Source organism: Tamandua tetradactyla, chromosome 7 (assembly GCF_023851605.1).
Source record: "Tamandua tetradactyla isolate mTamTet1 chromosome 7, mTamTet1.pri, whole genome shotgun sequence".
NCBI lineage: Eukaryota > Metazoa > Chordata > Mammalia > Pilosa > Myrmecophagidae > Tamandua > Tamandua tetradactyla.
The window spans coordinates 1,328,242-1,351,447 of NC_135333.1; the positions used below are offsets into that span (position 1 = coordinate 1,328,242).

At 35.7% G+C, this 23,206-nt stretch overlaps 1 protein-coding gene across 1 annotated transcript in view; it reads left to right on the plus strand.

Annotated features, from left to right (window-relative positions):
* TSNAX (translin associated factor X) overlaps window positions 1-23,206 on the plus strand; it is a 57,640-nt gene that overhangs the window by 31,245 nt on the left and 3,189 nt on the right. The window contains exon 5 of the mRNA XM_077168343.1: window positions 18,173-18,300. Coding sequence (XP_077024458.1) covers window positions 18,173-18,300 — 128 coding nt within the window. The remainder of the gene's footprint in view (window positions 1-18,172; window positions 18,301-23,206) is intronic.

Genomic DNA, 23,206 nt, shown 5'->3' on the forward strand with positions numbered 1-23,206 from the left:
GTAAGTGGATTAAGACCCACCTTGAAGGGGTGGGATCACCATCTGCATGTAACAGCCTAATCAAAAGGCCTCACCCACAGTTGGGTGGGTCACATCTCCATGGAAACAACCACATCAAAAGATCCCGCCCATATAATAAGTCTGCACCCACAATGTTGGACTAAAAGTGCATGGGGTCCAGTAGCAGTTTCAAATCAGCACAATGGTCCTGCTCTATAGAAATAGGTATGCATGAATAATCTTGAGGCATGCTGGGCAGTGGGATTGGCAGAGGAGCAAGTTGGGTTTCTCGGTTTCTAGAAGTCCTTGATCTGATGAAGCAGTACAATCTAAATGTCTTGCCGCAAGAAGGGAAACAAAAATTTCACTATACGACTTCTGAGTATCCACGTAACTCGGAAAATTAAAGGCACAAGTTTGAGTAACTTCCATAATCTTTATAATTTTCCATCCTGTCATGTAGTAAGCCTGTCTTACAAAGATATATGGCAATGTAATATAAAAGATGGCCACAATGATTTTCACATTTGGCTTCAATCTGTGCTTAAAACTTGTATTTTCCTCACAATGTTTGTGTTCCATCTGTGACATGTGTTGCCATGTTTTTTATGTTTATATTAAACTTCATAATTCACTATTAGTTCATGGTTAGGCCCTACTAATGCTAAAAGTTCTTCAATTTAAAGCTACCAGATGTCGGGAGGAACATATTAGATTGTTGTAATTGGCCCAGGAACTCTTATTTTGTAAGCCAGTTTTAGTTCATGAGAGTCAAGTATAAGGAAAGAGTTTTGAGTTGAGGGTGGGGACCATGTAGGTGGTGATACTCAGAGAAACCTGGGAAGCTGTGTCGGCTTATAGAGGGCACGGGTAGAGTGGGTAAAAGGACATTTCATGGAGTTAGGGTGGTGTCCCTTAAATCAGGGAAGCTCTGCTTTCTTGGAAAGAATTTTGATAAGACATTAATAAAATGGGAGTAATCTTTTTTCAGTTTTTCCCATTTCACTGTGTATCATTAAGGATTATTATAAGTATCATAATCTATTTTAGGTCTTTGTTTATGATTTGTGAGTTTTAAAAACGATCTCACTCTGCTGTAAGAAATCTTTTAAGATAAAATGTTCTTTAAATTGAAGCAGTAAAGATTATATGCATAAAGTGAATGGATAAAGCCTTCAAGTAAGGTTGTTTCTGGGACTTAAAATTTTGCTGACAGATATTTTATTTGATAACATAAGATTATTTATAATTAGAGAAGCAATAACAATATGATGCTTATGAATAGCGTGCTGCTTATAATTGTTAAATGCTTGTTTTGGTGTTACTCCAAATAGTTGTTCTTTTGACTTGAAGATAAAACAATTCTGGCAACGAATTAAAGGAGTTCTTTGCTTTTCCTCATTAAGAATAGTGCTAATGGCACGCAGAGCATTTCCCTTATGGATACTTGGTGTGAGTGCAAACATTGAGTAATCTGCTAATAATTGAATAACAACCAAAAGTTTGGTCTGTTTTCTGCACACTTCTTATCAGTGTAGATTGCAGATTGTCCCAAGGGGTGGTCGAACAAGGGAATGCATACATAGTTACTTGAAATGAGTCACTAAAAAAAAAAACAAAAAACTTTTGTGCCCTATCATGTATTTTTTTTTTTCCTTGTTTAAAGAATTAACAGTTGGGGGAGAGTAGCAGGATTCTATATCTCTGTCTCAAGGAAAAAATATGTATTTTTTTAGTTTACTTTTTATCATTGTTAATGATAAAAATTATCATTACTTTTTGAGGCATTTTGGTGTACAAAACTTAAATCCAAACCTAAATAATAGTTTAATTCTCTATGCAAGAATATCAATAAAGTTGGTGTTTGTATGACTCAAGATATTTTTTAGGCCACCTTTCTTTATATTCATGACCTCATTTGATCTTTTCAGTATCCCTAAATCATGGATATTATAATTAACTACTTCACAAGTGGGGAAATTGAGGCTCAGAGAAATTAAGCAGCTTGCCCAAGGTCATTAACTAGTAAGTGGTAGAACCAGTATGTACTATTGTATTCTTACCATATGGGTTTAATTAACCTTTTGGCTTTAGACACTAACCCCTCTGGGAAGCTTTTCCCTTGCCTTACCTCCATCCACACCCTTCGTTTGAATTCTGTTAACATGCACTGTACTAAGGTTTTCCTTAAAAAAACCTACAAGTACTAGCTTGTAGTAGTATGGCCTTTGCTCTGCTTTCCCCGTAATATCTAACACCTTCTAACATACTAAGTAGTTTTATATTTCTTCATTGTCTCCTTCTCCTCCCACTAGAATATAGGCTTTATAAATCTTTACTAGGCGTTTTTTTTCCCCTTTTATTGCTGTATCTCAAATATTTAATAGAGCTTCAATAAATGGTTGTTGAATTAAGAACAAAAGTATTTTTAAAGAGTGTTTCTTTTTTATTCAACCACATCCTTTGTCTGATAATTTGCTTTTGCAGGTTTTTATTTTACTGTTTTCAGATTCTTCCAAAAGAAAACATGTTTCCACAGGTTATTACTTATACATAATAGTAGGAATAAAATCAGTGTTAATTTTTAGGAAAGTTCTAAAGCTTATTTTATATCAGTAAGCTAGTATAGAGAGATTTGATAAAGATTCAGCATATTAGTAAAGCGGAGAAGGCTCAATGAAAAAATACTCTAGAATATGAAGATTTGTAAGCCTTTGGAGTAACAGTAAGAAGAATTTAGCAAAGGGAAAGATATAGCTGAAGAATTGAACTTATCTGTATATGACTGAGATTAGAAGAGAAGTACCAGAAATGTCATTAGGTAAAGATAAATGCTGAGACAAATGAATAAACCATGAAATCTCAGTGACTTAATGAAAGAGAAATCGTTTCTTTCTCACTTATAGTTTTGCATTGGTGATTTGAGTGTGTGTAGGCATGTGCCCTTGCTTTGCCTCATTTAGTATTTGAGTGGCTCAGTTATTATCAATACATGGTTTCCGTGATCAACGAGGGCATCAGCATCCTCCCGGCGTATTGTGAGAACAGAAAGTAGGTATTAATGGTCCAGCCCTGGAAGTGGCATAGGTCGTAACTTCTGCCCACACTTTATTATTGACCACATCTATTGCAAGAGGTAGTGGGAAACCTAGGCTCTGTGTGTGCCAGGGGGAGATGAAATGGGTTTGATGATGGTTAATTTTTCTCTGCCCAAAATGGTAATTTGATATCTTTTTAGGGTTGGTGGACGATCCAGGTATATACATGTTGATGGGTTTTAAAATTTTTTCTGAACAGATTTTAATTTTGCTGAAAGCACCAGTGGACTAACTTGAAAATCATTTTACAACTGAAAGAGTAGTTTGAGGACATTATAGTCCTATGTCTATTTTGTAAATTAGCTTGATGATGATATTGGAACTGGGAGCTGATTCATTTTATCTACTCTGACACTATTTTCTGCTAGATCATGCTTGCTTTCCAATAGCTAATATCTAGTGCTATATACTATAACTTTTCTCCAAAGCCAGAGGGTTTTTCTGAAAGATTATAGATCCTATATATGATTAAAGACTTTTATCCTTCCTTTATTTTTTTTTGTTTGTTTCTTCTTTTTATTTGTTTCCTTCCTTTAATTTTGTGTATAGATGAAAGTTAAATAGAAATAGTTTGCATTTGTATTTAAATGTGATGTGGTTCAGTAAACATTTTTCATGACTATTTTAACCGCAACCTAATAAGTATATCTTTCATATTGCAAACTTCTGCGGTAAATACTACAACCATGAGAAAAAAATCTCTGTATAGATATTTTCTGGGTTTTGAAAGCTCAGTTTGTGGGCATTCTGTCTAACATGTGATACACACTACTTAGATTACCCAAGTATATGCAGATTGTTTAGCCCAGTTTCTCTTTTATGTGGGCATTACTAGTGCTTTCCTAAAATCCTGTTGCAGAATATTACTCTTTGAGCTGAGGTCTGTCACTTGATAAAGATGGGACTAAATAGGCAACATGGGAGAGAAGAGACAGCTTCTAATTCAGTCTTGGAAATACTGCATCAAGTGAAAGAGGTCCTTATTCCTTGACAAATACCATTTTATTTTATCATGCTGTAATAGATAACAATAGTATTCCTTTAACATAGTTCACGATTACTTCTTAGCTAACTAAAAGGTATCTTAGAATCTTCCAGGTAGACATTTTAGAATAGTGGCTTCTTTCAATTGTGAACTAATCCACTGAAAAGCAAACAAAAAAAAGAACTTTTTTTAAAATGTTAAAAAATATTGTTTAACAAAAATTTATGATGGGTATTCTCATTTTAATTTTTCTCATCTCAGTTTAGTTACTGAGACTTGTATCAGAAGCTGCTATATTAGTCTATATAAATCATAGTGTAGGTGTAAATAGCTGTACTTTACAAATGAGGAAATTGAGATGCAGAAAAGTTAGTAAAATTATGTCAGTTCACACAGCTAGTAAGGGACTAAATTGGCTTTTGAACCTATAACATTTTTAATTTAAATCTCTGCTTTCCGTTACACCATTTCATTTTATTTGGAGGCAGGCTAGAGACAGGGAGGTGGGTAAGAAGATTCTGGTGGTCATTCTAAATGTGAAATAAATAGGGCCTAATGTGGTATTCGCAGTGGGGATGGAGAGGGAAGGGCATGCTTTCAGGAGTTTTTTTTTAAAGTATAGGGGAAGAAGAATAGTCTTAGGAAAATGTTTAGTTTTCTGGTTTGTCCACCTTGATGAGTGGGGATGTCATTTGTTGTGAAAAGAAAACAGAAAGTAGGAGTAGATTTGGATATGTGTCTAGAGAGCTCAGGATACAAGTCTAATCTAAAGTTACAGCCTTGCAGTCATCAACTTAAAAATTAAAGTTATAAAAAAAAAAAAAAATTAAAGTTATAGACGTGGATATGATTGTTCAAGGAGAGTGTAGAGTGAGTGTAGAGTGTGGAACCTTGACTAAGGGAAAAGAAGTTGAAGATATAGGAAAAAAGCATAGAATGTTTGATAGAATAGAATCCCTGAGGAAACAAGACAGGATGGGATCTAGAACTTAGCTGAGAAGCCTCATAGGAGAGGAGGATCACTTCTGAGAGGGAGGAAGGTAGTATGGAGGTGGGCAATGGAGGAACCTCACACTCACTAAGAATGGGGAATGAAGGGGAGAGGTCATTCGGGGTTGACAGAAGGCTGGAGATTCAAAAATGCATTGCTTATAGGTAGAGAACTTAATGAGGAACATTTAGTAGTATTGTTAAGCATCTTTGAAAGTTTACCTGATCAATAAATGTGATCTTTTCTGAACAGAAATAGAGATGAATGAGGTAGAATGTTGGGTTAATTCATGGTTAGGATTCCCTAGATATTGGCAGCAGGAAGACAATGGAAGAAGCAGAACAAGATTCTAAGCTTGATGTACTACCAGGACCATTTTGTTGTTAAACTAAAAATACATTTCTGTATCTACATACATTTTGGCTTGTGCAGTGAAGCTAGAGGTAGGCAATCTGCTGATGTTACTGTTTTTTTGGGGGGTGGGGGGCGGGAAGGGGAGCTGTGGTATTGGCTTTTGAGTTCTTAAGTCCAGGGGTAAGATGAGATGAGAAGCTTTAATTGCACATCTGAGCTGTAGAACTGTTCTGTAAACTTCCAGAAGAAAACCCTGTCCAGAAGAGAAGCAAATAGTTTCTGGACAGGCTACTTGAGGCCAGGGATGTAAGTGGATGTTTGATATAGAGCACACATTCCTTCTATTTGGAGTAGTAGTCTCTTGAGTGAGTTTCAGGGAGCTTTGCTATATTTGAAACATAACCCCTAATGGAGAGGGGAGTGGCTGTCTTTGCTTATTGGCAAGAGGTCTAGGGAATGGAATTCTACTCTTTGTCATGTCGAATGACCAAAGGATGGCACACAACCCCAACAAGTGACAGCACAAAACTCCTTTCCTTTTCCCCAGTTGGGGGAGAGAGGATGATGAGTGAGGAACAGAGATTTGAGGGAGGTGAGGAGAGTTGAAAACTGAGATGGGGCAGTCCTGTGAATTCCTTACATCAGCAAGATCCCCAGTTATCTGATGACTATCATTTCAATGGAGAGTGTCATGGGAAGAGTTTGATGTTGGTCCTAAAATCAAATCATGTCTCAGATAAGGGCATCATCATACAAAAGCTGTTCCAACAGTATTTAAAAGTCAAGGAATCTGCGTGCACGGGTAGTTGAGTGGTAGAATTCTACCTTTCATGCAGAATACCCCAGTTTGATTCCTGAACCATACGCATGCACGCACGCACGCACGCACACACACACAGAGTCAAGGAATGATTCAAGAATTAGCAGGAGTTGATGAATAATTTATGCTATACCTTGGTAAGCTAATTTATAATGTAGTTTACTATAGTAAGAGAATAAAATAATATATTTAAAAACTGGGTTTATGTTAATTTAAGTAATAATTTATAATCCTGTTAAGAATATTTTGAATGTCATCCTGAAGGACAAGGCAGTTGAAAGTGCTGACAAGGGTCGTTTAAGGAATTACTGTAGGGATTAAGCTGGATAGGGACAGAATGTGATCCTTTGGTATTAGAAGAGTCATCTCTCGTGGATTTAGAAGATCTGATTTTAACAGATAAAGTTTATTCAGTGAGATGTAGTAGAAAGAGGTTTTGTCATCAGATAGAACCGGGCTTATATGTTTGCTTAGGTAGTCTTTTATTGTAACCCTGGAACAAAATAACTGTTTGAATTTCGGCTTTAGTACAGTAATAACTACCTTATGGAATTGTTTTAAAAATTCAATGAAATAGGTTTATGGAAAGCATTTCTTATTTTGTTTGACACATAACAGTTAACATATTATTCCCATCTCTCTTGGAATTTAGCAGAATTAATCTCTAAATAGTGTTCTAAATTCTAAAGTTGATTTTCAATTTGGGGAAAAAATCAAGTAATATACTAATCAGCTCTACGTAGTCTTCAATGCCAGAGTAAAAGTCCTCAGACAAAATTCAGATTGGTTGAATTGCATGGAAATTTTACTATTGTTAGTATAATTGTACTTACTCACAAAGCTAAGGCATATAGATAATTTGTGATGTACACTTCATGTATTAAAACATATATATTTCATGTATTTGAAGGTAGATTTTTTATTTAGCAGAGTGGCCCAGGAATCAAAGGTAGATCTGATTTCAATGATCTGATGAAGATAACCTGTGGAAAAATTCAAGTGGTAGTATTTCAAATACAATTTTTTAATTGAAATATAATTCATGATGCCATAAAATTGACCTTTTTAAATTGGGCAATTTACTGGTTTTTAGTATATTCACAAGATTGTACAGCTATCACCATTATCTTTATTCCAGAACATTTTCATCACCATAAAAAGAAACTCTTACCTGTCAGCGGTTATACCATCTTTCCCTTAACCCCAGCACCTACTTTACTACCTTCTGACTCTGTGATTTTTGAGTATCCTAGACATCACATATAAATAGAATCATATAATATGTGATCTTTTGTGTATGGATTTTTTCACATAGCATAATGTTTTCAAGGTTCATTTATGTGTTCGCATGTGTCACTACTTCATTCCTTTTTATAGCTGAATAGGATGTGGATATACCACATTTAATTTTTCCACTCGTCAGTTGATGGATATTTGGATTCTTTACAGTTTTTGAGTATAATGAATAATCCTGCTGTGAACATTCATTTTCAAGTTTTTGTGTGGCCTTAAATTTTCAGTTCTCTTGTATATATAGCTAGCAGTGAAATTGCTGGGTCATATAGTAAACAAATTTTTTTTTTAAGCATTAAAAGCCTAGAGAGAAAATTGAGACATAAAAAAAAAATTGAAGTTTATAATGAAACCTGTTTTTTCTGTTTATCTTTGATTATGGTGTGTTTTTTAAAAATATAACAGCTTTATATACATGTAATTCATACATCATTCAGTTCACCCATTTAAAGGATACAATTTGATGGTTTTTAGCATATTTTCAGTTATGCAGTAATCACCACAATTAATTTTAGAATGTTTTCATCATCCAAAAAGCCCATACATTAGAAATTACTCCTCTTTTCACCCAAACCCCCTTTTCCACCATCTCTTGGTAACCACTAATTTTCTTTTTGTCTGTAGATTTGCCTGTTGTGGACATTTTATATAAATATACTTGCTTTCAAACACTGTACGTAATAAAAAGCAAACAGAAGTCCATTAAATGCCATATTCAAAATGCATTCCTAAATAATTTGTCTTAGCATAGGAGAGAAGAAAAGTTCATTGGGATTAGAGCCACATTATTTTAATTATGGTATGCTGAAAATTCCAGGACATCACAGATTAATTTTAACAAAGAATACTTCCTTACTATTTCATTGAATCACCATCAGTAACTGTATCAGAAGGCAGGTACCCTCATATATTTTAGGGATACAGTTCTGTTCAAATTTAGTACAATTCTGAAAGGAAAACAGCTCTGCCTCCTAGTCTTTTTATATATGGTATCTCATAGACTGTTGGATTGGAGATGCATTACTTAAATTAAAAATAGGTAAAAATAATCAGAAGCCTTTAGTTGGGTTTCTCTGTATATGTTCTAATAGGGGAACAAGAAGAAAAATAAAAATTACATAAAAGCAGCCTACAGACTTCTCTCTTACTGGCAGCTGATTTTGTAAATAGTTTTATTTGGATTTCATCCAAAGCAAAAGCAGAAGGGGAAGGCATTGTTTGATGGAATATGGCAGTAGGTTGGAATTTTTCACCTTGGGAATTATTCACTGAAAATAGCGGATGTCCTTTTCATCTAGTTGAAACATAACTTGTTTAAACATCCTTTTACCTACATGTGACCAAAAATGCTTTTCAGTGTTTTGGGCCAGATGTCCTTGAACTTTCTCTGCAGTATAGCATGAAACCTAATTTCCTTGAAACAGAAATGACCATCTCATTTTTGAAGTAACTTTAATTAAACACATCCCAAAGGTAACTTAAATAATGATCTTAGATACACTTGAAAATATAATGTCTGATAGCCACCGGCATTTTATAGATAGGCACCACAGGTGAACTTTTTGAGGGCTTTTGCTTCATACTCATTTTACTTTTCCCTATAAAAAGTAAGTTAGATAGCTATAAAACCTCTAATTCTGAAACTTCATCATACTGTATTCTAATTTTGTAAGACGACTTTGTAGGAAGATTTTTGATGACTGATTCAGTCTCTTTACTTGTGATTGGTTTGTTGAGATTTGTTTCTTTTCAAGTCAGTGTAGCTTGTTCATGTGTTTCTAGGAATTTGTCCATTTCATTTGAATTGTCTAGTTTGCTGGTGGATAGTTGCTCATAGTATTCTCGTAATTTTTTAAATTTCTTCAGGGCCTGTTTTAATGACTCTCCTCTCATTTCTGATTTTGTATCTTTGCATCCTCTCTTATTTTCTTTGTCAGCCTAGCTATGAGTACATCGATTTTATTGATTTTCTCAAAGAGCCAACTTTTGGTTTTATTGAGTCTGTTGTTCTTTTGTTCTCCAATTCATTTAATTCTGCTTTAATCTTTGTTATTTCTCTTCTTCTGTTTGCTTTGGGGTAGTTTGCTGTTCTTTCTCTAGTTCCTCTAGGTGAGCAGGTAAGTCCTTGATTTTTGCTCTTTCTTGTTCTGTAATATAGACATATAGGGCAATAAATTTCCCCCTCAGCACTGCCTTTGCCGCATCCCCTATGTTTTGATAGGTTGTATTCTCATTTTCATTCATCTCCAGATAGTTACTGATTTCTCTTAAAATTTCTTCTTTGACCCACTGGTCGTTTGAGTGCATTATTTAATCTCTATGTATTTGTTAAAGTTCTGGTTCTTTGGTGCTTATTGATTTCTGCCTTCATTCCACTGTGATCAGAGAAGGTGCTTTGAGTAATATCAATCTTTATAAATTTATAAAGACTTTTGTGTCCCAGCATATGTTCTATCCTGGAGAACATTCCATGAGCACTAGAGAAGAATGTATATCCTGGTGTTTTGGGGTGTAATGATCTATATAGGTCTGTTAGGTCTAATTCATTTATCAGATTAAGTTCTAATTTCCTTGCTCCTCTGTCTGGTTGTTCTGTCTATAGAGGAGAGTGGTGTATTGAAGTTTCCCACTATTATTGTTGATATGTCTATCACTCTCTTCAGTTTTACCAGTATTTGCCTCATGTACTTTGGAGCTTCCTTACTGGGAGCCTAAACATGATTGTTGCTTTTTCTTGGTAAATTGTCTTTTTTATTAATATGTAATGTCCCTCTTTGTCTCTTATGACTTCTTTACATTTAAAGTCTATTTTGTCTGATATTCGTATAGCTACCCCTGCTTTCTTTTAGTTACAGCTTTCCATCCTTTCCATCCTTTCACTTTTAGTCTATTTTTACCCTTGGTTCTAAGATGAGTCTCTTCTAAGCAGCATATAGATGGATTATAATTCTTAATCCACTTTGTTTATCTGTATCTTTTAATTGGTGAATTTAATTTGTTAACATTCCCAGTTATTATTGTAAAGGCATTTCTTGAATTTGACATCTAATCCTTTGGATTTTATTTGTCAGATCTATATATTATTTTCCCTCTTTCTCTTTTTGTCCTCTAAGTTACCCTTACTGGTACTCTTCAGTTCCATTCCCTCCTCCAGACCTCTTTCTCCTGTCTTCTTTTTTCAGCCAACAGAACTCCCTTTAGTATTTCTTGTAGGGCCAGTCTCTTGTTGGCAAATTTCTCTCAGCATTTGTTTGTTTGTTTGTTTGTTTTTAAACTTTTTTTATTAATTAAAAAAAATTAACAAACAAACCATTTAGATATCATTCCATTCTACATATACAATCAGTAATTCCTAATATCATCACATAGTTGCATATTCATCATTTCTTAGTACATTTGCATCGATTTAGAAAAAGAAATAAAAAGACAGCAGAAAAAGAAATAAAATGATACTAGAGAAAAAAAACTATACGTACCATACCCCTTACCCCTCGCTTTCATTTACCACTATTTCAAACTGAATTTATTTTAACATTTGTTCCCCCTATTATTTATTTTTATTCCATATGTTCTACTCTTCTGTTGATATAGTAGCTAAAAGAAGCATCAGACATAAGGTTTTCACATTCACAGACTCTCATTGTGAAAGCTATATCATTGTTCAATCATCATCAAGAAACATGGCTACTGGAACACAGCACTACATTTTCAGGCAATTCCCTCCAGCCTCTCCACTACATCTTGAACAACAAGGTGATATCTACTTAATGCGTAAGAATAACCTCCAGGATAACCTCTCGACTCTGTTTGGAATCTCTCAGCCATTGACACTTTGTCTCATTTTACTCTTCCCCCTTTTGGTCGAGAAGGTTCTCTCAATCCCTTGATGTTAATTCTCAGCTCATTCTAGGGTTTTTCTCAGTCCTTTGATGCTGAGTCTCAGCTCATTCCAGGATCTTTGTCCCACGTTGCCAGGAAGGTCCACACCCCTGGGAGTCATGTCCCATGCAGAGAGGGGGAGGGTGGTGAGACTGCTCATCATATTGGCTGGAGAGAGAGGCCACATCTGAGCAACAAAAGAGGATCTCTTGGGGGTGACTCTTAGGCCTAAATTTTAAGTAGACTTGACCTATCCTTTGTGGGGTTAAGTTTCATGTGAACAAACCCCAAGACTGAGGGCTCAGCCTATAGCTTTGGTTGTCCACACTTCAGCATTTGTTTGACTGTGAAAATTTTAATCTCTCCCTCAGTTTTGAAGGATCATTTGGCTGCGTACAGAATTCTTGGCTGGAAGTTCTTCTCTTTCAGTATCTGAAACATACCATACCAGTGCCTTCTTGCCTCCATAGTGCCAGTCGAGTAGTTGGAACTCAGCCTTATGTGGTTTCCCTTGTATGTAGTAGGTTGCTTTTCTCTTGCCACTTTCAGGATTTTCTGCTTCTTTTCAGCATTTGTCAGACTGATTATTATGTGTCTTGGAGTAGACTTGTTTTGGTTTTTATTCTATTTGGGGTTTGTTGGACTTCTTTGATTTAACGTAATTATGTATTTTACAAGGGTTGGGAAGTTTTCCCCCATTATCTCCTTAATGAATCTTCCTAGCCCTTTACTGTTTTCTTCTGGGATGCTGATGATTCTTATATTTGTGCTCTTTGTGTTGTCCATCCTTTCCATGAGAGCCAGTAAAAATATTTCCGTCTTTTTTGCCATTTGTTCTTTTGTGCATTCAAAATCAATTGTCCTGACCTCTAGTTTGCTTATTCTTCCTCTTCAGATCTGCTGCTATGTTTCTCTAGTATATTCTTTGTCTGCAGCATCTTTAATCTCATTGATATCTGCTGTTTTTCTTTTTATTCTTTCAAATTCTTAGTTTTGCTCTTCTGCTGTCTTCTCGATTTCCTTTATGCCATTAGCAGACCCATTGGATTTATTGAGTAGAACTGTATAAGCATCTTTGATTAGTTGTTCCATAGTCTGTGTCTCCTCAGGGGTTTCAATTTGGTCATTAGGCTGGGCTATATCTTCATATGCTGTGTGATCTTCTCTTGTCTTCAAGGCATGTAATTATCTTGATATGGTTACTTTGAAAGTTAGTTTCCCTTAGTAGTCTAAGGTTTTGTATTTACGAGATGGGCCTAGGGCAGTATGTGGGGCATGGGGCGGGGTGAGTTACATGGCTAGGTGCAGGGCCTGGGTGCTACACTGGTGCCCAGGAGCATGGGGTGCAGTAAGCGGGATTGTGGGGTGGCGGCGTCATGGGATGGTGGGGTGCAGCTCAGGAAGGCCTCAAAGTGCAGGAGCAGGGCACAACATGGGGACATGTAGGCAGGGCCCAGTAGGAGGTAGATTGGGGGCTTTGTGGAGGTGTGGAGATGTGTTCAGGGTGCGGGGTTGGGGCATGGAGGTAGAGGTGCAGGCTAGGAGATGGATGTGCACATGTGCTGCGGTGCAGGTCGGGGTGCGAACTTGTGCGGGGCGGGGGTTGAGGGTGCAGGAGTTGAGGGGGTGGGGGCAGATGGGACACAGGTGTGTGCATGCAGAGGATGGTAGGGTAGGGCAAGGATGTGCAGGAGTGGGAGTGTGGGCGGGGTGGTAGGGTAGGGCAGGGATGTGCAGGAGTGGGAGTGTAGGTGGGGTGCAGGGAAGGGCATGTGGGTGTGGTAGGTTCAAGGAATGAGGCTTGGCTTATTCCTAGTTCCACCTCCCTGTCTGTGCCTTCCTGAGGGCTCTGGGCCTCCATTTGAAAAGGGGCAGGTTAGGCTCTTTATACTAACTGGATGGTCTCCAGTTCTCTTAGTCTCATTTCCTCAGAATTTTCAACCAGTCACTTTCTGTGTAGTGTAGAAGCTCCTCTCAGGTCATTTGTACCCTTTAATCGCTATCGTGGTTTTTCTGTCACTTCTTTACCTGTTCCTTGGGGCAGGGGTGAATTCTTCCTATCTTTATCAAGACTACATTTTAATGGACTTAAATCCAAAGTATTTATAAGCGAAGCGTAATCAGATAGTTCTGAAAACCAGTTTTAAAATATTTTTGTCAAAGTGCTTAGAGTTTCATAAAACTAATGAGGAGGAACAGGGAGAGATTATTGGAAGCAATTGACTAAATATTTGAGTACTGTTTATATGAGTTAGTATCTTTGGGGTTAGGGAATGGGTGAAGTAAAGCTGTAAAGGCATGGTTCTTGCTTGAGGGTACAAAATAGGTGACTAAACAGCTGTTCATAATACAAAGCCAACTGAAAATTTTAATTGAAGTTCAGGTATTAAGTCGTGGAAATAAAGGAGTGCTGCTTTGATTAGGGTATATCAAAGCATTTAAGTTTTTTTTTTTTTAGGTAGAAAAAAATAGGTGGGAGAGAGACTTCAAAAGCACAGAATAGCCTGGAACCATGGAAGTATATAGTATATTTGAGAGACTAGAGAATAAGATTAAATAAAGCATGGAGGAAAACTGAACTGGGATTTAGTGGAAAAAAGTGAGAAAAGGCAAATAAATTTTTATGTGGAGTTTAATGAAGCAGGTAAATGTGGGAAAGGCATACATACGTAAGCTTTTTAATTGCAGAATCTTATTTTCATATGGGGATTTAATATTTCATATGTACTTGTTTATAAGATTACACTTTGCAACTAGATACTATTAACTTTTTAATTATTCAGTAGTGCCTTGTTACAGAAGCAAACGGTATCTCTACCATATAATTTAGCTTTATGAAGATGGATTTTTTTCCTGTTTTAGTAGTGGTGGTTTAGATAAAGATGGGATAATTGACCTGGAGAAGTGTGAATGGATGAATTCAAGAACTATTTACAAGGTAAAATTGGTAGGGTATATTAGTTGTCAGATATGATAAACAAAGGAGAGGGAAGTATCAAGGGTTTTTTTCAGGTTTCTGACTTGATAAGTGAATGAATGGTGGGGTCATTCACCAAGTTTGGAGGGAAGATTATAAATTCATTGTTGATTTGAGATTCTTCTGATGGGGATGTCAAGTAAGCATTTGGATATATGTGACTGTAAGTCAGATATAAATTTGAGGGGTTGACAGGGTTAATTGAAACCAAATGTAGATGAGCTTGAGAGAGCCAAAGAGAGGGAGAAGGGAATCCAGGAGATGATGCTATCAAAGGGACCTAAGGGAAACATGTTTAAAGGAGGAGGAAGTGACCGAAAGAATACCAAATGCTGTAAGAATTAAGACTGAACAATGCCCATTAGTCTTAATAAATATGGTAATCCTAGAGCTGTTTTGTTGTAGAGATCAGTGATCCGTTCAAGCTAGATTGAAGTAGGTTGAGAAGTATATGTGAGATGAGGTTATTGAGGAAATGTAACCAGCTACTTCAAGAAATTTAGCTCTGAAGGGGACAGAAAGAGATGGGGCTCAGTGTAGAGAAAGATCGGGTCGATGTATGGGAAAGAACATGTTTACATGTTTACATATTGTTAGTAAGGATCCAGTAGAGACCATAAAGCGATGTTAAACTTCTCATTGGGATGGGACCTCAGGTGGAGTGACTGGCCTCAGAAGATAGAATACCTCCCCTATGGTACTAGATGTGAAGGAAAAAAATGACACCTTATTTTAGTTTCCTAATTCCCTATTGTATTAGTCAAGATCCAAACAGGAGACAGAAACTACACAGTAATTTGAACAGGAAAAGTTTAATACAAGAATTACTAGCTATCTAAAGGATTACTTAATAAGAGGAAAAGAGAAATTCTAGTGAGTACAAGAATATCAGAAAGAGCAGATACTGCCTCCAGAGCTGAGGCAGAACACCCAAGGAAGAAACAAATCTGGATGATACCCCCCTAACCAAGTCCCACTCCCCTCCAACCCCAGGTTTGAGTTTCAGACCTCATTGGATAAGGTGTGGGCTTGGCCCACTTGTGCCAAAGAAATTTGCTGAGGTTTTGTGCTGATGGACCTCTTTGGGAAGCTGTACTTGGGAAGGTGCCATGCCATGGAACTTCCCACCCAAGGGAGTGACTCCCTGGGAAGCTGCTCTCTGGAGTATAAGGGGAAGCTACCCCCAGCGAGATTGCCATATGCTGCTGACCACCTTGAGCTGCTGATTGCTGTATGCTCGGGAGGTTGCTAAGAGGGGCATCCTAGAACCAGGAAGAGAAGCTCCTTCTGCACTGTCCTTCCAGATCACTCTACTAACAAAGCTTAATATCACACCAGCTGGCAAATGATAAATGTTTGAAGGATCCACCTATATTTTTTGAGATAATGGATCCGAGAAGCAATAAATTGATAGGTGGCACAAATACTATTGGCCTTTGAAGTTTCCCCATATTTTGATGTGGTGATTGTAATGATGAATATCCTTGTACAGAAATCTTTGTGCACTTACCCTCTTTCATAAGAGACTAACCACATTAGGGTATATTTAGGAATGTGATTATTGATCCTTATGTTATGCCCTTTGGTGTCTCTGCATTTGCTTTTGTATGCATGAAGTATCTCTGGAAGGAAATGAGAAACAGATGGTTTTTAGGAAAGTGAACTGGGTGACAGGACCACATGGTTGAGCAGAAGAGTGCTCACTGTTTACCATTTTATCCTTTAGAAGTTTTTATGAATGTGCTATCTATAAAATTAAAAATTTACAAAGATATTGTTAATTATAAATGTAGAAGATGTTATTTATTTTGTTAAATTTAATCTTGCTAATATTATTTCTCAGCATAGTATGGTTTATTAAATAAGTTGTCCTGTTCTGTCGACTGTCCTCTTCTGTCTGCTCAAAGTACCTATTTTCTGACCGATACTTTAGCATCATTTGATACTGTTTAAAATGAGTCAGGATATTTTCATTTAGTTAAGTTTCCTCTTTCACCACTATCACAGTCAAGTCATCCAGTTCCCTCTGTATTCTCGGTCCTTGCATGATATCTTATGTGCTGAAAGTATAATTGTCACCTTCCCCAGCACGGTTGCTGCCAAACCTGATTTTTAATATGAGCCAATGGGAGATTATGTAAATAGTAGCATTTTTTATGACAAAGTATTAGAGGGACAGCTTAAATACTGATGATTCTACTAAGTTAATTTCTGAGCTTTCTTTCCATAATCAGAAATTCTTCCTCTTCTTCCTATTTTTCTATCAAAGCCTTAAAAAAGAAGACTATTTATTAACCTGACAATAATGATAGAATTATTTTAAGAAATACCTTTTTTCTATATCACTTTATAGATTATAAGACATAATAAAAAATTGGAAGTTGTGGCTATAGAATTTTAACCACTTGTAAAAGTATGGTACTATTTAAATTTTTATCAAAATATACTTTCAATTTAGTGTGAATTTTTTTTAGAATTTACAGCTAGTTGTCATGTTATGAAATTGTCATAAAATGACCTGAGAAATGATGTATATTGGAAGCAGATTTGACACAGTTATAGTTTGGATCCTCTGTGCAATATATTTTTACTTAACTGCAAGCTGCCGACAAATCCAGTATGCATTAATCAGGTCAAGGGTACACAACACATTTAAAGGTGAAGGATACAGAGTCTAAAACGTCCATCAGCCTAAGGGTAGACACGAGGCAAATGGATAATTTAGCTAGGGAAACTCGGGAGCTGGTCTGATCCAGCCTCAGCTGAGAGTCCTTAGCTCTTGCTGGGAGGAAGTGCTTGGTTGTAGTGCTGTGAGGATGACAGCAAGCCTTGCAGCACAAGCATGGGCAATGAAACCAGAGTCAGAGCCACCGGGTGTCAGTCTTCCTCTGCCTGATACTCACTGAAGAGGCTTCAGCACTGGATTTTTATTTATGCCTCAGAGGTCCAGTCATCAGTCTTCTTAACGAAGGTGTATGCCTCTGTCAGGTATCAAGCCAATCCGTATCATGTCCTCCCAGAAATGTCTCGTTACCATTAGTTACAGAAATGTGTTTTCTCAATTTGTTTATGTTCTCCTGTGGTTGACATATTTACAGTGTCTTGGGCATTCATTCATTTCAATACATAACACGGGTACAAATTGTATTAGCTTAAAAAAAACTGAAACAGCTAAAGCAGATGCAGTTATTCTTCATCTTAGATTCAACTGTGGATATATAACCAGTGTTTTGGCACCTTTGTTTGCATTATTTAAAGAGTTTCTACCTGTTAAAATTTAATAAAAGATCCACATGATCCTTAATTTTATTTGGTTTAATCATTGTTCTGTTTTGCTGCTTAATGAAGTAAAAAAGTAATCTGATGGATAGTTCCTATTTATCAAAGCCTATCGAAATTTATGGAACACCCCTTTCTTAAATTCTAGGATTTTTAAATTCTTAAATTATTTTAAAATTTCTTTCTAAAATTCTTTGACATTTCTCTGTAGTAAAGAGAGTAGATTTTCAAGACAACTCATTAGTAGAAAGAAGAAAATGAGCACAATTATAGTAAGGCTGGTGATAAAGTTCAATCCTAGAAATGTTTGCTATTTTCACTTCTAGTCCCCACCTTCTGCCCTTCAAGTGATTCTTTATATTCTGAGTATCTAACATACTGTGGATATTGCAGTGGGCATCCATTAAGTTTTGTTGGGCTAGGTGTTAAGTTTGAAGCTTTTTTGTTGTGACATTCTTATCATTGATTTTAGTAATTTTCTTGGTTGATTTTTCAGGACTGCAGGAATATGTGGAGGCTGTCTCTTTTCAACACTTTATCAAAACACGATCATTAATTAGCATGGATGAAATTAATAAACAATTGATATTTACAAGAGAAGACAATGGGAAAGAAAATAAGACTGTAAGAATTTAAATCATATTTCACATTTATTGTATAATTAGTAATATAATATTTTAAGTCATTAAATCTCCTATAATCATAAAAACTAAGACAATTGAGTTGGGAATGTTTTTCTTAAAACTTGGTTTTATAGATTCTCAACTATGGAAATAGTCTTATCACATATTTTAGTTAATAGATAAAACAAGAACAGCTGTGGGAATGTTGGGGGAAATAGTACTCTTTTCTTAAAACATTACTGAGAAAAACATTGAGTGATTGCTGTAAATTAGGTCTTGGTTTTATTGTGTATGTACCATGTGTCTTTTATAAGTAATATCTCATTAATTCTTTTATTAACCTTATGAGGTAAAAATTATCACCTCTATTTTACAGAGAAGGAAACAGGCTGTTAGAGAGTTTAAGTAGCTTACCAAAAGCCATAGTAAGTGTGGCCGAGCTAAGATATGAGACTCATACCTTGAATCGAAACCTGTGCTCTTATCCACCCTCTCAGTGTTTTTCAGAGTGTGCCATGGGGATCACCTGCAACAGGTACCTACCTCAAAGGATTGTTTTAAAGGTTAATTAGTGCATAGCACTTGACATGTGAGTGCTTGATGGTTACTTATAAAAGTTGTTATCAAAGTGAGAGGGTATAAATCATGTATTGAGTTCATAATACTTGTATCTGAAATTCGTGTAGCTCTTCTGGATTGAGAAAAGAGAAACTTTTGCAATTCAACTTTTAAACAAATACTCTTTTTTTTCTGGGTTTCAAGATGAAATGTTTAGCAATGGAATGGTCTTTTTCTGAATATTTGATACCTCCTGAGATACCAGTACACTTGAAAATAAAATTAAACAGCCTTTTTCCTTTAATTTTCTTATTTTTTTCCTTTTAGTTTTTTTAAACACCATTCAAGGATTTTGGTTAGATAGGCAGGTGATGGAATTTGGGTAGATAGGCAGGTGATGGAAGAAGGTATAAAAATAATATTTTCTTGACTATTAATAAAATTGTAATGTTACAAAATGGTATTCTTTAATTTGGCATGATAGCCATAACTTTATGGAAGCCATGTATTTTCCCAATTTTTTAAATTACTTGAAGCTTCTTAAGAAGGAAATTTATTTTAAGAAGCAAAATTCCTTTAATAATTTTTATTCATCGAGTGAAGATTGAATTATGGAGAGAAGTAAGGTGAGCCTGTTTGACCCTCCTTCTTAAATAATATGAGGAAGGTTAACTTATTTTGGTATCTCTTACACACCTTCCTTTTGAGGTCTCTGTAGTTCAAAATGAAAATATCAGGGAGAAAAAGCAGAGTGAAACTGAGAGCAAAGCTCTCTTTTCAGGATGTAGGTAGTAAATTCTGAGATTATGGTGCTATAATACGCACACATACACTTCAAATGGTTAAGGCCACATACATACATAATTTTTCCTTTTAGTGCTAAAAATTCTTGATGCTGAAAATTCTGGGAATTTGATAGAGAAAGGTATTTTGCTTCTGATTTGCCTATTGGAAATACTGCCCAAACCATTTAATTATTTTTTTTTAAATATGCAAATGTTCAAATAAATGATCATGGTGATGCATACACAACTATATATGTGATGATATTGTGAGCCATGGATTTTAACCATGTCATGAATGTTTGTATGTCAAGAATGTTTGTATGTTTGTTGTTTATAATAAAAATATTTTTAAAAACTTATGCAAAATCTCACACACAGAAAAATAGAGAAAATAGTAACACTGTGAATGCCCATAAATCTACATCCTGTATTCAACAGTTTTTAACATTTTGCCATATTTGCTTTGTCTCAATATTTTTTGCTAGACCATTTTTTATTCACTTTTTATACTTGAAATTTATTTGTATCATACTTTGTATGGTACAAATTTAAATTAAAATGCAAGTTAGGAGAGATTTGTTTGTAAGCCGTGGGTAATTTGTAACAAAAAACTTACCACAGTTAGCTAAAAATTCATTTTGTGTTATATATAATACATTTTTTTAAAATACCAAAAAACATGTAACAAATGTAAACATTCCTCTTTTGATCATTCCGTTCTCTATATATAATCAGTAATTCACAGTATCATCACATAGTTGCATCTTCATCATTATGATCATTTCTTGGAACATTTGCATCTTATTCAGAAAAAAAAATAAAATGAAAAGAGAAAAAAAAAATTATACATACCATACCCCTTACCCCTTCCTTTCATTGATCACTAGCATTTCAAACTGAATTTATTTTAACATTTGTTCCCCCTATTATTTATTTTTATTCCATATGTTCTACTCGTCTGTTGACGAGGTAGATAAAAGGAGCATCAGACACAAGGTCCTCACACTCACAGAGTCTCATTGTGAAAGCTATATCATTGTTCAGTCATCATCAGGAAACATGGCTACTGGAACACAGCTCTACATTTTCAGGCAGTTCCCTCCAGCCTCTCCACTACATCTTGAACAACAAGGTGATATCTACTTAATGCGTAAGAATAACCTCCAGGATAACCTCTCGACTCTGTTTGGAATCTCTCAGCCATTGACACTTTGTCTCATTTCACTCTTCCCCCTTTTGGTCGAGAAGCTTTTCTCAATCCCTTGATGCTGAGTCTTAGCTCATTCTAGGATTTTTAATATATTTTTAATGCAATTTTATTGTGATATAGTCACATACCCTATAATCATCCGAAGTGTATAATCAGTGGTTCAAAGTATCATCATAGAGTTGTGCATTTGTCATCACAGTTAATTTCTGAATATTTTTATTACTCCAAAAAAATTTAAAATAGAATAAAAAATAAAAGTAAAAAAACACCCAGAACATCCCATACCTGTAATCCCCTCAATTTTTCTATTATTTTTGTCCTTATTTTTACTCATCTGCCCATACACTGGATAAAGGGAGTGTCAGCCACAGGGTTTTTGTAATTGCATGACCATACTATAAAAGCTATAAAGTTATACTGTCATCTTTAAGCACCAAGGTTACTAGATTACAGTTAAACAGTTTCATGTTTAACCTCATGACTCTATTTGAAATCTCTCAGCCACTGAAACTTTATTTTGTTTCATTTCTTTTCCCTCTTTTGGTCAACAAGACTTTTTCAATCCCACAGTGCTGGGACAGGCTCATCTCCAGAGTCATGTCCCACATTGCCAGGGAGATTTACATCCCTGGGAGTCGTGCCCCACATAGGGGGGAGGGCTGTGAGTATGTGCTGAGCTGGCTTAGAGAGGCTACATCTTAGTAACAAAGAGGTTCTCTGGGGGTGACACTTAGGTATATTTATAAGTAGATTTAGCTTTTCCTTTGCAGGAATAAATTTCATAAGGGCAAACCCCAAGATCAAGGGCTCAGCCTGTTAAATTGGTAGTCCCCAGTGCTTACAAGAATGTCTGGAATACTATTTCCACCTTTTCCCTCAGTCCCTCAAGGGGGCTCTGCAAATACTTGTTGTTCTCTGCCCAGATTACTCTTGAATGTATCAGGGCTTCACACTAACCTGTACAAGCCCACAGGATCTCACTCCCTATAAAAGGTTCCATGATATTATGGTGTTCAAATAAACTGACCATACAAGTTAAATTAGATAGTATGCTATAGAAAATAAAAATTTTGCACCAAATAAACATCTCTTCCTTTGGTCTCACACAGGAGTTGAAGTTTTAAGCAGTCAATATCATCCTTTACCTTTCAGTCTGATTTATCTTAGTCCTAACCAGATCTGCCTCATTCATATATCTAATTGAAGTCTAATCTCTTTCAGCTTCTTTAACAGTTGCTGTATGGGGTAATGCTGACTTTAATAACTGCAGAACTTTGACTCTGAGTCTCAGGTGACACACAGATCCCCGAAGTTCCAGGCAACAACCAAGTTATACACAAAGAGCTCAGCCTCTCAGAATTTAGAAATAGCCGTTATAATTCAGGAATAGATATGACTACTCTAAGAGCTTACGATCTAGAAACTCTTACAGTAGGCCTTCCCTACTTATGCTCTCAAATTCAGTTCCAGAGTTTGCACATTATAATTAGTCCATGTTAGTGAGGCGTAATAACATTTGTTTTTTCATTTCTGGTTTATTTCACTCAACATACTATCCTCAAGGTCCATTCACTTAGTTGTATGCCTCATGCTAGACCATTTTGAAGTAAATTATAGATATCATATTTAATCCCTAAGTACTTCAGCATGCCATCTTGAAAAACTGCATTTTTAATATTTCTCTTTTCCTTAGTCTATAAAATATTACCAAAACAGAATGTACTCTTGATGAAATTTGTTGAAATTTAATTTTAACATGCTTCTTCCCCCAAAATCAACTTCTTAATTATAATCACAGATTTTCTTCTAATGGTAGAAAGCAAAGAACATAAATATTTTCCTAAGAAAAGGATATTTTTATAAATGCCCGTGAAGTGCATCCCTCCATCACCATCTGTCCTTTCTAAAAAGATGCCAGTTCTCTAACAATTAGTGGAAACAGATAGAAACAAAGCATAGCAGGTACTTTTGTGTCGTGATGAAGTTTAAAAGGTATCAATATAATTAGGAAGCAGACTTTGGGAACTTACCCAATTCTGCCATTAGTTAGTTATATGTTTCTTGGATCTCATTATTTATTCTCTACAGTGAAAGGATTAGATCAGTTGGTCTCCAAAGAGCCCCAACAATATTAGGATTTATATATTAGATACAGAGCAAAAGAGTGATCTTAGTAAAGCTTAAATTTGACTCTGCCATTTCCTTGCTTACGTCTCATGAATCTTCATCACCCACAGGTAAAATACAAATTCCTTAATTGGTATTTACATCTGTCTGTCTTTCTAGTCTCATCTTGCACAACTCCTTACTTTAAATTTTATCCAAAAGATTTACCTAACTAGTTTCTCAAATAC